The 15,222-nt window shown below is 43.5% G+C and overlaps 1 protein-coding gene across 4 annotated transcripts in view; it reads right to left on the bottom strand.

Moving 5' to 3' along the window:
* Positions 1-11,282: 11,282 nt before the first annotated feature.
* Positions 11,283-15,222, bottom strand: part of poc1b (POC1 centriolar protein B) — a 46,872-nt gene continuing 42,932 nt past the window's right edge. For all 4 annotated transcript variants that reach the window (XM_055650619.1, XM_055650623.1, XM_055650624.1 and 1 more), the window contains one exon: positions 11,283-11,976. In XM_055650619.1, the coding sequence (XP_055506594.1) occupies positions 11,878-11,976 (99 nt within the window). In that variant the 3' untranslated portion in view covers positions 11,283-11,877. The remainder of the gene's footprint in view (positions 11,977-15,222) is intronic.

The raw sequence follows: 15,222 nt of genomic DNA, 5'->3' as shown, positions 1-15,222 counted from the left end.
GAACATTCATTGTGTTTTATACGCCCGAGAGGTGATGTTCATAGTACTCCCTTTTCATTGTTAAGAGTTCGATTCGATTCCAAAGGCGAAATATAATCGAAAAAACACGCCGATCCCGTTTTTAAATCGCTGCTGTGTGATGCATTGAAACTGTTTTCGTGCATTACACGTTGGTGTAAAAAGATATTTGAAACACACTGAATTGTCATACATGTAAGTGTCATTCGGACCTGCTAATCACTTTAGTGCAGGGTTGTACAGCGAGGGGGGAGCTGGACGAGAACGCACTGGTTTTCTAGGTAGGTTCTTGACCAGAACGAAGTTTTCTTTTCCAAATGCAATTTTAAAATATCTTATTTTTAACAATGACAATGCACGGCGCTTTAAAAAAAATTGACATTAAAGGGAGTTGTTGGACGGTATCATATATTACCTGATCCTTGCGGTGAAATTCTCAGCGTAATACTGAATGACAAGCTTGTTTTGTCTGGCTTATTGGCGTTGTGTGGAAAGCAAGTGGTTCCCCTTGCGTCCCTTATATCCGACAGCCTTTAGTCCACATAACCCGAGATATGTTACAAGCAAATAACAATTAATTGTTGACTCTAAATAAAACCCAAAGAAATGTTGGGACCTCCGTGTGACAGTAGTTTGGTGTATTTTTCTCCAATGTGAAGAATCCTGGCAAATCCATGGATTCTCAGCGTCTGTGTGTGCGTGTTAATGTGTATGTGCGTGTGTGTGTGTGTGCATGTGTGTGTATGTCTGTGTGTGTGTGGTCCCGTGTGGCATGTAATGGTGTAGTATTATAGTATTAACTCAGAGGTTAAAAAAACATAAAGAATAATTCAAACGATATTCCTTTTAAAAATCGCTCTACTGAAACCAGGAAGATTTATTTTACTCGTCCTTATCAAGTCAGTTGGAAATACACAAGGCTTCGCGTCTTGAAGAAAAGGCAGCAATTACATTGGCATGTTAAGATATTCGGGAAGACATTATCAATGGGTTGTGATAAATGGAAGCTTCAGATTGCTTTTTGGTCTCAGTGGAGTTGGAGGGTGTGGCTTCACAGAGATGGGATTACAGCAAGGAAGTTAAGGCCGGATGCCTTCGCGATCTCCCGGTTGCCAAACATTTGAACTCCCCTTCCCATTCCCACACTGACCTTTCTGTCCTGGGCCTCCTCCACTGTCAGAGCGAGGCCACACGCGAATTGGAGGAACAGCGCCTCATACCTCCATAATGTTTGGGGAAAAGACCCATCATTTATTTATTTGCGTCTGTACTCCACAATTTGAGATTTGTAATAGAAAAAAATCACATGTGGTTAAAGTGCACATTGTCAGTTTTTAATAAAGGCCATTTTTATACATTTTGGTTTCACCATGTAGAAATTACAGCAGTGTTTATACATTGTCCCCCCATTTCAGGACGCCATAATGTTTGGGACACAGCAATGTCATGGAAATGAAAGTAGTTATGTTTAGTATTTTGTTGCATATCCTTTGCATGCAATGACCTTGAAGTCTGTGATTCATGGACATCACCAGTTGCTGGGTATCTTCTCTGGTGATGCTCTGCCAGGCCTGTATTGCAGCCATCTTTAGCTTATGCTTGTTTTGGGGGCTAGTACCCTTCAGTTTTCTCTTCAGGCATGCTCAATTGGGTTAAGATCCAGTGATTGACTTTGCCACTCAAGAACTGACCATTGTTTAGCTTTGAAAACCCCCTTTGTTGTTTTAACTATGTTTTGGATCATTGTCTTCCTGTAGAATGAACTGCCGGCAAATTAGTTTTGAGGCATTTGTTTGAATTTGAGCAGATAGGATGTGTCTATACATTTCAGATTTCATTATGCTACTACCATCAGCAGTTGTATCACCAATGAAGATAAGTGAGCCGTACCTTCAGCAGCCATACATGCCCAGGCCATAATACCCCCACCACTGTGTTTCACAGATGAGGTGGTGCGCTTTGGATCTTGGGCAGTTCCTTCTCTCTTCCATACTTTGCTCTTGCCATCACTCTGATATAAGGTAATCGTCATCTCATTTGTGCACAATACGTTTTTCCAGAACTGTGGTTGCTCTTTTAAATACTTCCTGGCAAACTGTAACCTGGCCAACCTATTTTTGCAAACCAGTGGTTTGCATCTTGCAGTGTAGTCTCTGTATTTCTGTTCATGAAGTCTTCTGCAGACAATGGTCATTGACAAATCCACACCTGACTCTTGAAGAGTGTTTCTGATCTGTCGGACAGGTGTTTGGGTTTTTTCTTTATTACAGAGACAATTCTTCTATCAACTGTGGAGGTCTTCCTTGGCCTGCCAGTCCCTTTGCGATTAGTAAGATTACCAGTGCTCTCTTTATTCCTACAGTTGATCTTGGTAAGCCCAAGGGTTGACTGGAGGAAAAATGAGGTGCTGAGAACGCTCTTATACCTACATTAAGGAGGCAATTGAACACACCTGAGCAATTACAAATGTCTGTGAAGCCATGTGTCCCAAACATTATGGTGCCCTGAAATGGGGGACTATGTATAAACACAGCTGTAATTTCTACATGGTGAAACCAAAATGTATAAAAATTGCCTTTATTAAAATCTGAAAATGCGCACTTTAACCACATATGTTTTTTTCTATTACAACTCTCAAATTGTGGAGTACAGATGCAAATAAATAAATAATGGGTCTTTGTCCCAAACATTATGGAGGACACTGTATTTCGCTTGGGCACTTTACAATCCAGCGGTTGTATTCTCTAATTTTAAGTAACCCCTGCATTCCCTCTCTCCTCCCCCTCCTCCACCATAGTTGGCCTACTAGTTCCAATGTTCGCATCATTGTATCCCTTCGTTATCACCTCTTCCGCAGACAACAATGGACCATTGTGGGCTCCACCTTTCCTTGGTCATCGGTGCCGGCTCTGATTTGTTCTGAATCTTTTCCTACCTCTAGTTTCCCTCTTCCCTGACTCAGATGGAAAAAGGTTTCGATCCGAAACCTCACCTAATCCCTTTCTCCACAGATGCTGCCTGTCCCGCTGAGTTACTCCAACATTCTGTGTCTATCTTTGGTGTAAATCAGCATCTGCAGTTCCTTCCTACACTTTTTGTTTGCATCAACCTTTAGTCGGTTTGATTCTAGTGTAAGGTGCCTTCTGTCACCTTACACTTTAGAATTCAATTGCACACAGATTGTGTGTGTGTGTGTGTGTGTGTGTGTGTGTGTGTGTGTGTGTGTGTGTCCGGTGTAGTAAATCTTAATTTTGCATCTGTAACAGATCTGTATCTGTAGCAATACTGTAACTAATATTGCCTGAGGAAGTGCCAGTTCCGTTGGATACATGTCCATGGACCCTGTACGTTTAACCTAATTATAATGCAGGCAAGTGGGACTAAGGTAGCTGGGACATTGTTGGCCGGTGTGGGCGAGTTGGGCCGAAGGGCCTGTTTCCACACTCTAAATGATACAACAACCGGCGAATATCGATGCTCCCCACCTGGGACACGGTGAATCGCTTATCATGTATAGTTCCAGAAAACTCTGTTTGTGGTATACGTTTGTTTTCAGTTCGCCTAATGCTGTTAAATCCTGTAGCAGATATCATCGAAGGCTGGGACAAAATGGACTCTGATCGCACACTAGTTAGTTTAATACCAAATTGTCTTTTCATTAAACAGTCTTCAACATCCAAAGGCTCGCGTCAAAAATCTATTAAAGCGAACAACACAAATTCGATTGGAGATGGGAGTTCTTGATTCCACGCGACAGCCCATGTTCCACAAACTCCATACTAGCTCTAAGGGAGACCTGTTATATTTTGGGAGGATAAGATTGTTTTGTTTTTTAACGAACACACAAGCACAAAGCTGCGCCACTTCCCGCTGCGGTGTGGTTCAAAGCGGTTAGAAAGCATGAAAGACAAGGAACTTTAATCATTTGTGTTTAAGAAGGAACTGCAGATGCTGGAAAATCGAAGTTACACATAAATGCTGGAGAAACTCAGCGGGTGCAGCAGCATCTATGGAGCGAAGGAAATAGGCAACGTTTCGGGACGAAACGTTGCCTATTTCCTTCGCTCCATAGATGATGCTGCACCCGCTGAGTTTCTCCAGCATTTTTGTGTAACTTTATAATCATTTGACTGGGTAGAAACAAAGAACTGCAGATGCTGGTTTATACCGAAGATAGACGCAAAGTGCTGGAGTAACTCAGCGGGGTCAGGCAGCATCCCCGGAGAAAGGGGATAGGTGACGACCATCCCTTCCAATAGTCAGGGTTGTGTTAGGGGAGGGATCTGTGTGTAAACAAGTTCAAACGAAACTTGCCAGGATATCATCCTTCTGGCGGATTAAAGCGCAGGACGTTTAACTTGTGTGTTCTGCCACGTCCCTGGAGGTGTTTGAATTTACACTCACCAAAACAAACGGCAATGTCTTCTGTAGATGCAACGAACTGGGGCGACACCGTGGCGCAGTGGTAGAGTTGCTGCCTCATAGCTCCAGAGACCCGGGTTCGATTCTGACTACGGATGCTGTCTGCACGGAGTTTGTACATTCGCCCTGTGAATTCGTGGGTTTTCTTCGAGAGTCTCCTCCTGGGTAGAAACAAAGAACTGCAGATGCTGGTTTATACCGAAGATAGTTTGTAAGTTAAGTGACTTCTGTAAATCACCTCCTAGCGTGTTGGGTGGGTACAGGGTTATCGATGGTCGGTGTGGACTCGGTGGGCCAAAGGGCCTATTTCCACATTATCACTAAAGTAAGTAGAAACTAAGGTACAATCGCAGCGTTTAGGAAACAATTAGGGAGGTACATGGATAGGACAAATTTAGAGGGATGCAATGACCCAAACGCAGGCAGGCAGGCAGGGCAGGTGTAGATGGGGCATGTTGGCCGGTGTGGGCAAATTGGGCCGAATGGCCCGTTTCTACGCTGTAAGACTATATGACTACTAATCTCAGCTCCACAACTCATCTCAGCTCCACAACTCTCTGGGGCAGAGAAATCCAAGGATTTATTCTCTCCCACAGGAATTCTCTCCCCCTTTACCATGTTCAAGGTCCCTTCACTGGCGTAGACATGTCCACCCAGGCATGTGGACCTTACATCTTTCAGTAAGATCACCCAGCAAATGAAATGCCATGGCAAGGAAGGAACTGCAGATGCTGGTTTATACCAAAGATGGTCACAAAACGCTGGAGTAACTCAGCTGATCAGGCAGCATCTCTGTAGAACACGGACAGGTGGCGTTTTGGGTCGGAAAGTAGAGGTGGGGGGAGGGGATGGAATAAACTGGAGGTGAAGAAAGGCCAGAACAAACCAGGCTGGCAACCGGTAACTGGTTATGGGCAGATTCCATAATGGCTGATTGTTGGCTGGGCAAGGTGTGATAACAAGAGGGATACAACAAGGATGCGACCAGTGGAAATGAAGGGGAGAGGGGAGAGCAGTTCAGTTTAATTCAGTTTAGTTTAGAGATACAGCGTAGAAACAGACTATTCGGCCCATCAACCACCTGTTCACACTAGTCTATGTTATCCCACTTTCTCATCCACTTCCTGCACTCTAGGGAAAATTTACAGAAGCCAATTAACCTACAATCCCACACATCTATGGGATGTGAGGGGTGGGGGAAGTGGAGCACCAAGAGGAAACACATGTGGTCACAGGGCGAACGTGCAAACTCCGCACAGACAGCACTCGAGGTCAGGATCGAACCTTGGTCTCTGGCGTCATGAGGCAGCAGCTCCACCAGCTTCACCTGCGTGCTGCTCTGTTGCTGAAACTATGCCCCACCTTCGTCAGCTCCAGATTTCATCATTCCAGTGCTTCCCCCAATTGGCTCTACGATTTTCATGCAATTAATATTCAACATGACCCAAGAGATGGCCATTCAGCCCATCTCGTTGGTGCTGGTTCTCAGAACATTTGCAGACTGGAGTAGAGAGTTCCAGGGTTTTACTGCTTCTGCAGGAGGAGGTTTCTGAGCACCTCAATATCCAGCATGGGATCATGTTATTATGTCCCCTCCTTTTAGACTACCATGAGTGGAACCATCAGGGTCTCGACCAGAAACGTCACCCAATCTTTCTCGCCAGAGATGCTGCCTGTCCCACTGTTACTCCACTTTTTTGTGTCTATCTTCAATATCCAGGGGACACAAGGAACTGCAGATGCAGGTTTACAAAAAAAGACACAAAGTGCTGGAAAAACTCAGCAGAGGAAATGCACTGACCATGTTTTGAATCGGAATCCTTCTTCAGACTCTGGTATAAACCAGCAGCATCTGCAGTTCCTTCCTACACAAGAACCAGAGGATATTGATTTAAATGGGATTAGCCTAGATGGTCGGCATGGATGAGATGGGCCAAAGAGTCTGTTTCCGTGCTCAATGACTTTATGACTCAAAATGTTTCATCCCCATTTCTCAGCCCAACCGGCATTAAATTCAAGCACCGAGTTTGCAAATGCACCATAGAAGAGTCTAGGCAAGAGAGACTGAGGGAAATGCTTGAATTAAATTGTTCAACTGCAATCAGGAAACAGTAAACAGGTTCTGCTGATCAAAGAACTGGGTAACCATTGTTGGTGAAATAACCTGCAGAATATTTTGAATTCCTGACAAGATGAAGGAGATAGAGAAAGAAGGTTCTTTCATTCACAACGGACATTCCCTTTGAAGTGTCCCAGGTACTCTTTGATGTTGTGCCTCTCCTGTACAAATGAAGGCAAGGTTATATTCTTTGCGGTATTCACCAACCTCAGGTCCATTGTACTTGGGAATTTTTCACCTGGGAAATTTTCACTGAGAACCGGAACAAGCTGCCAGAGGAGGTGGTGGAATCAGATACAATCATCGTGTTTAAGAGACGTTTGTATAGGCACATGAATAGACAAGGTACAGTCTAGTTGACTTCAGAGATGCAGTGTGGAAACAGGCCCATCAGCCCACCCCCCGACTACCAATCGCCCGCACACTAGATCCTATGTTATCCCACTTTCTCATCCACCCTCTACACACTAGGGAAGATTACAGAAGCCAAGAATCTACAAACAAACACATCTTTGGTATGTGGGAGGGAAACGGAGTAGACAACCGGGGAAAACCCACGCGGTCACGAAGAATGTACAAACTCCGTACAAACAGCACCCGACGTCAGGATCGAACCCAGATCTCTGGCGGTGCAAGGCAGCAACTCTACTGCTGCGCCAATATGTAGGCAAATGTAGTTGGTGGAAATGGGCTAAATGGAAGGCATGGGCAATGTGGGCGGAAGGGAAACAGGCCCCTCGGCCCGCCGAGTGTGTGCCGATCAGCGGTCCCCATACACTAACACTATCCTACACACTAGGGACAGTTTACAATGTTACCAAGCCAATTAGCCCTCAAACGTGTATGTCATTGTAGTACAGAGGGAGGAAACCAGAGTACCTGGAAAAAACCCGTGCAGGTCACAGGGAGAACGGACAAAATTCAGACAGGCAGCACCCTTAGTCAGGATACGATTTACTTTGTTATTGATTGCTGAACCAGTCCGTGCGCAGATAATTGTTATATTTAGCCATGCCATAAAAAAATGACCATACATCGAAAGGTAAATCCTCACCTATGAACTTATTGGGAAAGAATTAAGAGTTCAAGAGGGTTTTATTGTCATGTGTCCCTGATAGGACAATGAAATTACAAGACACTGGATGAATTTAAATTCTTTCTCTCTTACTACTTAAACTCAATGGTGAGACTGCCCTCATATCAATTACACGCCCCAGTTCCATGCAGTGCTCTTGCCTGTCATCCTGTGCACACCTTAAACATTCCATCACTGCTGCACCCTGCCTTGTGTGTGTCGTTTTACCGAGCGCAGTAGATTTGTACAAAGCGCGCAGAGGACAAAGGGGGGACCCAACGGGGGTCCGCTGAGGACGGGGGGTCAGGCGGAGGGGACACTGAGAATGAAGGTGGGGCCTGTTGAGGGGGCCGCCGAGAACAAAGGGGGGGACATGGTGGAAGGGCCGGCCGCATATGGACACATGCAGCACCAGGCCTGGTTAGCCGCATCAATGAATCTTTTGTAACTGTCGGCACCAGATATCTGGCGACTTTTTGTATACTGTACGATAGTGAAAGGCTTGGATACAGTGGATGTGGAGAGGATGTTTCCACTAGCTGTAGAGTCTAGGACCAGAGGGCACAGCCTCAGAATAAAAATATGTACCTTCAGAAAGGTGATGAGGAGTAATTTCTTTACTCAGAGGGTGGAGATTCTGTGGAATTCATTGCCACAGACGGCTGTTGGGGCCAAGTCATTGGGTATTTTTATGACACAGATTGACAGATTCATGCTTAAGTAAAGGTATCAGGCATTATGTGGAGAAGGCAGGAGAATGAAGTTGAGAGGGGAAGATAGATTAGCCATGGTTAAATGGCAGGGAAGACTTGATGGGGTGAATGGCCTAATTTGGTCCAAGAACCTACGAATATGTTACCGGATTTTATGCAAAACTGTACCTGGGCACATGACAATAAAGTATCATTGAATCCTGACCTTGGATCATATTGGTGTTGCTGCATCAATATGCTGACACTCCACAGCCGACAATGTGCTAACTTCACCTAAAGAATTGCAGTGGGTTCAAGGCGAGTTGCAGGAGAATGATAGAATCTGGATGACAATTAAACTAATCCCTCTGCAACCGCAGGAGATACAACACCTGTCCTTATACCTCCTCCCACATCTCCATCCTGGGACCCCGACAGCCTTTTCATGTGTGACAGAGGATCACGTGCATCTCCTCTAACTTCTTCTATCGCATCCGGTGTTCCCGAGGTGGGCTCCTGTACATCAACGAGATTAAGCGTTTCGCCGCACACTTGTGGTTGTTCCACCAAGGCCTAGTGGATCTCCCAGTTGCTAAACATGTTAACTCCCCTTCCCCTTCCCAAATTGACCTTTCTTTCCTGGGCCTCCTCATTCGTCAGAGTGAGGCCCCATGCAAATTGGAGGAATAGCACCTCATATTTCGCTTGGGTAGCTTAGAAACTAGTGGTATGAGCGTTGAATTCAGTCTGAAGAGTCCTGACCCGAAACATCACCAACCCTTTTTCTCCAGAGTTTCTACCTGACCCGCTGAATTACTCCAGCACTTTGCGTCTATCAACTTTAAAAGATGTTTTGGATACATTTATCATTGAAAAGTATACTCTAGGTCCAATGGAGCTACACAAAAATCAATGTATTACTTTGGAGCACTAATTAGGATCAGATTTTATGCAACCTTTAAGACCATAAACTTCGAACCAATAATGTGCAAGCTAAACCTCCGCGTTAATGAATAGCAGCGAGTTTTATTCATGGCCTCCCTAGCCTGGTCATGAGTTCAGATTGTCACATGAAGTAACTGGACTATCAGACTGAGTTCAAGATGTAGTGGAAGTGTGCATCTTAACAGCAACTTGCCACTGTAAATAAATTTAGAAAAGGCCCCATTAACGTTACGGGTCCACCACTGATTTTCCAGCACCATTGGTTCCAGAGCCTTGCGGGATTATCTGTTTTGCTGTTCCAACAGAGGCCACATAATAATAATTCAACGATACACATCCCATTTTCCCAATCCCCATCAATTCTGCAATTTCCTGACCACCTCTTTCAGTGGGTGGAAATGCATAAGCTGGTGAGTGGAGAAAGGAAATTCCTGCTCTTCGTGTTCTAACACGCAGAAATAGGTTTAGAAACAAAACGTCACCTATTCCTTTTCTCCAGAGATGCTGCCTGACCCGCTGAGTTACTCCAGCATTTTGTGTCTATCATGGGTTTAGAAAGATGATGGGTTAGAGCCCGCATTACAGGCAGGCATCAAACAAGTGTGCACATTACAGGAATTTAAGTTTTCTGGGTCTTGACATCACAAATAGATTCGACATTACAACAACAGCACATTTACTGGGTCAATATACTGGGACGTTTTAGTCATGGATTGCAAAGCTTGATGAAAAATGAGGAACAGCAAAATGATTTCCCTAGATTCCATTTACTGCCGTTATCATATCACAGTGTTGACTTGTTGCAAGCATCATTTGCATTTGTGTGTCCATTTTTCCATTGTAACATGACATGGCGAATTACTGTTAAAGCAAACAGATTGTGGTTTTTGCAGTTAACGATCAGAGCACGTCAGGACAGTGGCGACTTGAGAATCCACACCCAAACCGTTCACTCAGCTCCTCCCTCTGAGAGCAGCTAATCGTTTTGACGATTTTCTGAACTTTGTTTCAGGTTTTCAGCTTCTGCCCCTATCTTGGCAGCTATGTTCAGTAAAACCCGGTGTGTTAAGACAAGTCGTTTGTGTGAAATAGAACAAAGTACAGCACAGGAGCAGGCCCTTTGGCCCACAACGTAAGTACCGAGCATGATGCCAAGGCTAACTCTTACCTGCCTGTACATGATCCATATATCGGTGTGTCTAAATGGGGTGGCACAGTGGAGCAGCAGTAGTTGCTGCCTTACAGCAACAGTGACCCGGGTTCAATTCTGACTATGGGTGCTGTCTGTACAGAGTTATTACGTTCTCCTTGTGACCGCGTGGGTTTTCTCCAGGTGCTCCGGTTCCCTCCCACACTCCAAAGACGTTCAGGTTTATAGGCTTCTGTAAAATTACCCATAGTGTGTAGGATGCAAAAGTGTGATAATATAGAACTAGTGTACAGGTGAATGATGGTTGGCGTAGATTCGGTGGGCCGAAAGGCTTGTTTCCACGCTGTTTCTCTGAAACAAAAAACAATGTGTTCTTTCTTTCTCCATTGCTCCACAATAAGTAATTAATCGTCCTTTGTTTTCGCTGAGGGATAACAGTGGCCAAGAACATTGGTAATCACTTCCCTAATCTTTTTTTGAGCATCACCATGAAATCCTTTATAACAACTGAGGCAGCAGATGAATCTCCAGTTTAACGTCGCAACTGAAAGATATCTGAAGAAGGGGCCCGACCTGAAACATCACCCATCCTTTTTCTCGAGATGCTGCCTGACTCGCTGAGTTACTCCAGCACTTTGTGTCTATTTTCGTATATACCAGCATCTGCAGTTCCTTTCTGCACATATCTTACCGTGCTGCACTGGGACGTTAAGACTGGACTTCTGTGTACTGATGGTCGGAGTATGACAGGAACTCACAATTTTAGCCTCGAGAATGAAAAAAAGGTGCAATGCAACCAATGATCTTATGTCAATTAACAGCAATTCAAACACCAGTGAAAATTTCCCAAACAAAAACCTCTGCTTCTCTGGAAATGTATTTCACGATAGCACATTTTTATTATAAAAGTCGCATAAAAAGGAAGTGTTTTACGGAAACACCACTAGCTTATGACACTTAATACAAAATCTTTCATTAATTTGACTTACAAATCAATACATAAAATTTCAAAATGAATTTTTCAAGTAGTTGTGTAGAAACATATGGAAAATTATTTACACTCAGGTGCACTTTAGATTTCTCCTTGATTATGTGCATCAGAATATGGAGTCTTGCGTGCATTATATGAGACAACAAATAGTTTTGTATTCTCCATATGGAGGAGGTGATCAATACTGAGAAGGAAAAGTCATGATTGAGAAGCACTCAAGTCTTCAATTCACTCCATATATTCAGTTTAAATCAAAATTACAAAGCATTATGGACACGGATATCAAACAGGTTAATTAATTGGTATAAAGGTTTGGTAGAAGCTGTTTCACTCTCTCAGTGCCAGGATCCAATAGTCTCCCACGTGGAATCCACGTAAGTATGGAAAAACTTGATGTTGAAGTCTTACTTAAAATAGAAAGTCAGGCGGCTCAAAATGTAGATCGCTTGCAACTTTTAACTTTAACTATGGTGGCCTTTCTTGCAGCGCAGTCTTTTTGTTGTCTAGACACTCCTGGAGTTTGTCTTCAGTCAATGTTAGACGCTGTTCTAAGATCGATACAGTCTGGAAACAAAATGTAATAATTAGTTATTTGCACAGTTTAGTGTAGAAGAGGATAAGGTGGTGGTGCCTACTTTGGGTGTGAGAAAGGCAGAGGATTCATATCATCCAATTTTAGAAGGAATTTATTCAGAGTGCGGAAACAGGCCCTTCGGCACACCGAATCCACGCTGACCAGCGATCACCCCGTACACTAACACCATCCTATGCACTAGGGACAATTTACAATTTTACCAAAGCCAATTAACATAAAAAACTATACGTCTTTGGAGTGTGGGAGGAAACTGGAGCACCGGGAGAAAACCCACACGGTCACAGGGAGAACAAGCAAACTCTGCACAATCAGCACCCATAGTCAGGATCAAACCCGGTTCTCTGGCGCCCTAATACAGCAACTCTATTGCTGCGCCACCGAGTTCCTCAAGTGTTTACATAAAGATGAAAACAAAATCAGTATAACAATGGACCTTGAGCAAAACACAAAGTGCTGGAGGAACTCAGTGGGTCAGGCAGCATCTGTGAAGGGAGATGGACAGCACTGATGATGTCTGATCTGCTGAGGTGCTCCAGCACTTGCTCCTCAGGATTTCAGCCTTTGTGTCGCTGTGTAACAATGGAACCTTCTTAATTAGATTTTCACCTTAATTTATTTTAGTCCCATTATTGTAATGCATCTACGGGGACCAGGGAGTTTAAATTCAAGACAGATTAATCAAATGAAAGTTACTGCTGTTAAAAATGCACTAGATTGTAGAGACTACAAGATCGGAGAGAGGAGATGTGTAAGAGTTACGAAGCAAAATGAAAGCTAGCATGCAGTACAACTTCATGGGTAGATCAATGGGCAGCCGGATACACCGAGATGTGGCTTCACCACTACCTTCACAATCATCTTCTCCAACCAGTTTTTGGAAATTCAGCTGTGTTCCAGCTTGCCGTATCCCATTCATTTATCACTCCTATGTGTCATACAGCACGGAATCATGCCCTGTGGCCAGGGCTGGATTAACCATTAAGCAAAATAAGCACGTGCTGAGGGCATCAAGGGAAGAGGGGCACCACAGAAATGGAAAATGGTTTACCGCGCAATAGAAATCACTTTAAACTTGCTAAAATAATATTCAAAGTGGTTTATATGATCGGAAGTATAATACTTTTCAAATATAAATAAAGTAGAAGTATACAAAAAGAAACATTATTTTCCATCTTACTGTTAGTTTTGTTTCATGTTTGAAAAATAAAAAATTATTTTATAGTTTATTATTGTTTATATTTTGAATTACACATATATGGGGGCATCAAAATCTTTTAAGTGCTTAGGGCCTCTATGGATCTTAATCCGGCCCTGCCTGTGACCCAATTTCCCCACGCCGACCCGGCTGAGCAACACTGGTTCCTTCTATTGGGTGGTTACATCTTAGAGATACGGCGTGCAAACAGGTCCTTGGGCCCCCCCAAGACTGCGCCAACCAATGATCACACTAGCACTCTCCTATACGCTAGGGACAATTTAACCAAAGCCAATTAATGTAAAAACCTGTACGTCTTTGGAGTGCAAGAGGAAACTGGAGCATCTGTAGAAAACCCATATGGTCACGGGGAGAACAAACGGAAGGTACAGACAGCACTCATAGTCAAGGTCAAACCTGGTCTCAGCCTCCGTAAGGGAGCAACAATACAGTTGCGCCACCATTCCGCCCAATGGCTCAGTGGAAGTTTTCTTAACTTCTCCTTTCCAAATACCATGGAATATTCCCTATGTCAACACATGCCTTAATAAGGTCGTAGGTGGTAGAAGCAGAATTAGGCCATTCGGCCCATCAAGTCTACTCCGCCATTCAATCATAGCTGACCTATCTCTTCCTCCTAATCCCTTTCTTCTGCCTTCTCCCCATAACCCAACACACATACTAATCAAGAATCTATCTATCTCTGTCTTAAAACTATCCATAGAGGGCCTCCACAGCCTTTTGTGGCAAAGAATTCCACAGATTATAGACCCCCAGACTAAAGAAATTCCTCGTCATCTCCTTCCTAAAGGAACGTCCTTTAATTCTGAGACTATGACCTCGAGTCATAGACTCTCCCACTAGTGGAAAAATCTTCTCCACTCTATTCAAGCCTTTCACTATTCGGTATGTTTCAATGAGGTCCCCCTTCCTTCTAAACTGAATAGGCTTAATATTCGGCAATACGTTTTGCCACAAAGGTTTCTCAGTCATACCTTGGTGGTCTAATTAAGCATTTAATGAAAGCCAGGAATCTTGAGATCGCAGGGTAAAATTGGCCATATGATTGGAGCTACATTCTAATTACCAGTGCTGACAAGTTCAGGAATCCTTGAACAAGGCATGCTGGTTATCTCACTGTCACTCCATTGGTTTTCTTGACCCCCCCTGAGTAATGTGGACAAAATATTGCAGCTGCCTCTTCATGGCTTGACTCAATAATTCTAAAGGAAAGTGAAAGCCTTGTGTTCTGACCAGCAGTGTTTTCAGCATCGGCTGTGAACCTATACTCTGAGAAATAAACCCTGCAACATAATAGTCCTAAAATCTTTGACAGATGTTGAAAACTAGATAGTCCAAGTGCAGCCACCTACTTTGTCTTTAAAGCAGATAAAAGTTTCAATGAGTCAGCGGCAAAGGATATTTCATTCAATCCTAGGCTGCCACACCCACACGTCCTGCCTCTTTGATGCAAGTTAATGCTTCCCACTCCTCTCTTCTTTCTCAACAGAAGAGAAAGAATTAAATTGTCTCCCTTCAAATGTTGATTTAATTCTCTTATGCAAGTTATTACTGAAGCTGCTTTCATCACTCTTTCAGGCAGAGTCTTCATCTTGCTGTGTAAAAACAAATGTTTCCTTATGCTGGCTTTGACTCTTTTATGAATTACCTTCATGTTAGCCCCTCTGATGATCTAGCTTCCTGTCGCTTGGAATAGTTTCTCCCTTTTTACTCCATCTGAACTATTTGTGATTTTTAAACACCTCCATCTAGTTTTCGCCTGCTCTTTTTCAAAGAGAACACTCCAGGTCTCTCTAAATAATTTAACTCATTCAAACCTGGTCCACCTTAGAAGACCAATTCTACAAACACTTAAAAGTATTGTTTGACATCTTTCCAAAACTTAAATGCTAAAAACTAAATATAACAATCTAGATTTCAACTGAATGGGGGGAAAAAACCATAGTGCCTTGTTTTATAATGCTATTTCTTTGTTTTATTTTAGTTAGTAGATATGCAA

This window comes from Leucoraja erinacea, chromosome 19, assembly GCF_028641065.1.
Source record: "Leucoraja erinacea ecotype New England chromosome 19, Leri_hhj_1, whole genome shotgun sequence".
In the NCBI taxonomy this organism is placed as follows: Eukaryota; Metazoa; Chordata; class Chondrichthyes; order Rajiformes; family Rajidae; genus Leucoraja; species Leucoraja erinaceus.
The sequence above is the reverse complement of the archived record's forward strand: the minus strand, read 5'-3'. Positions and strand labels throughout refer to the sequence as shown.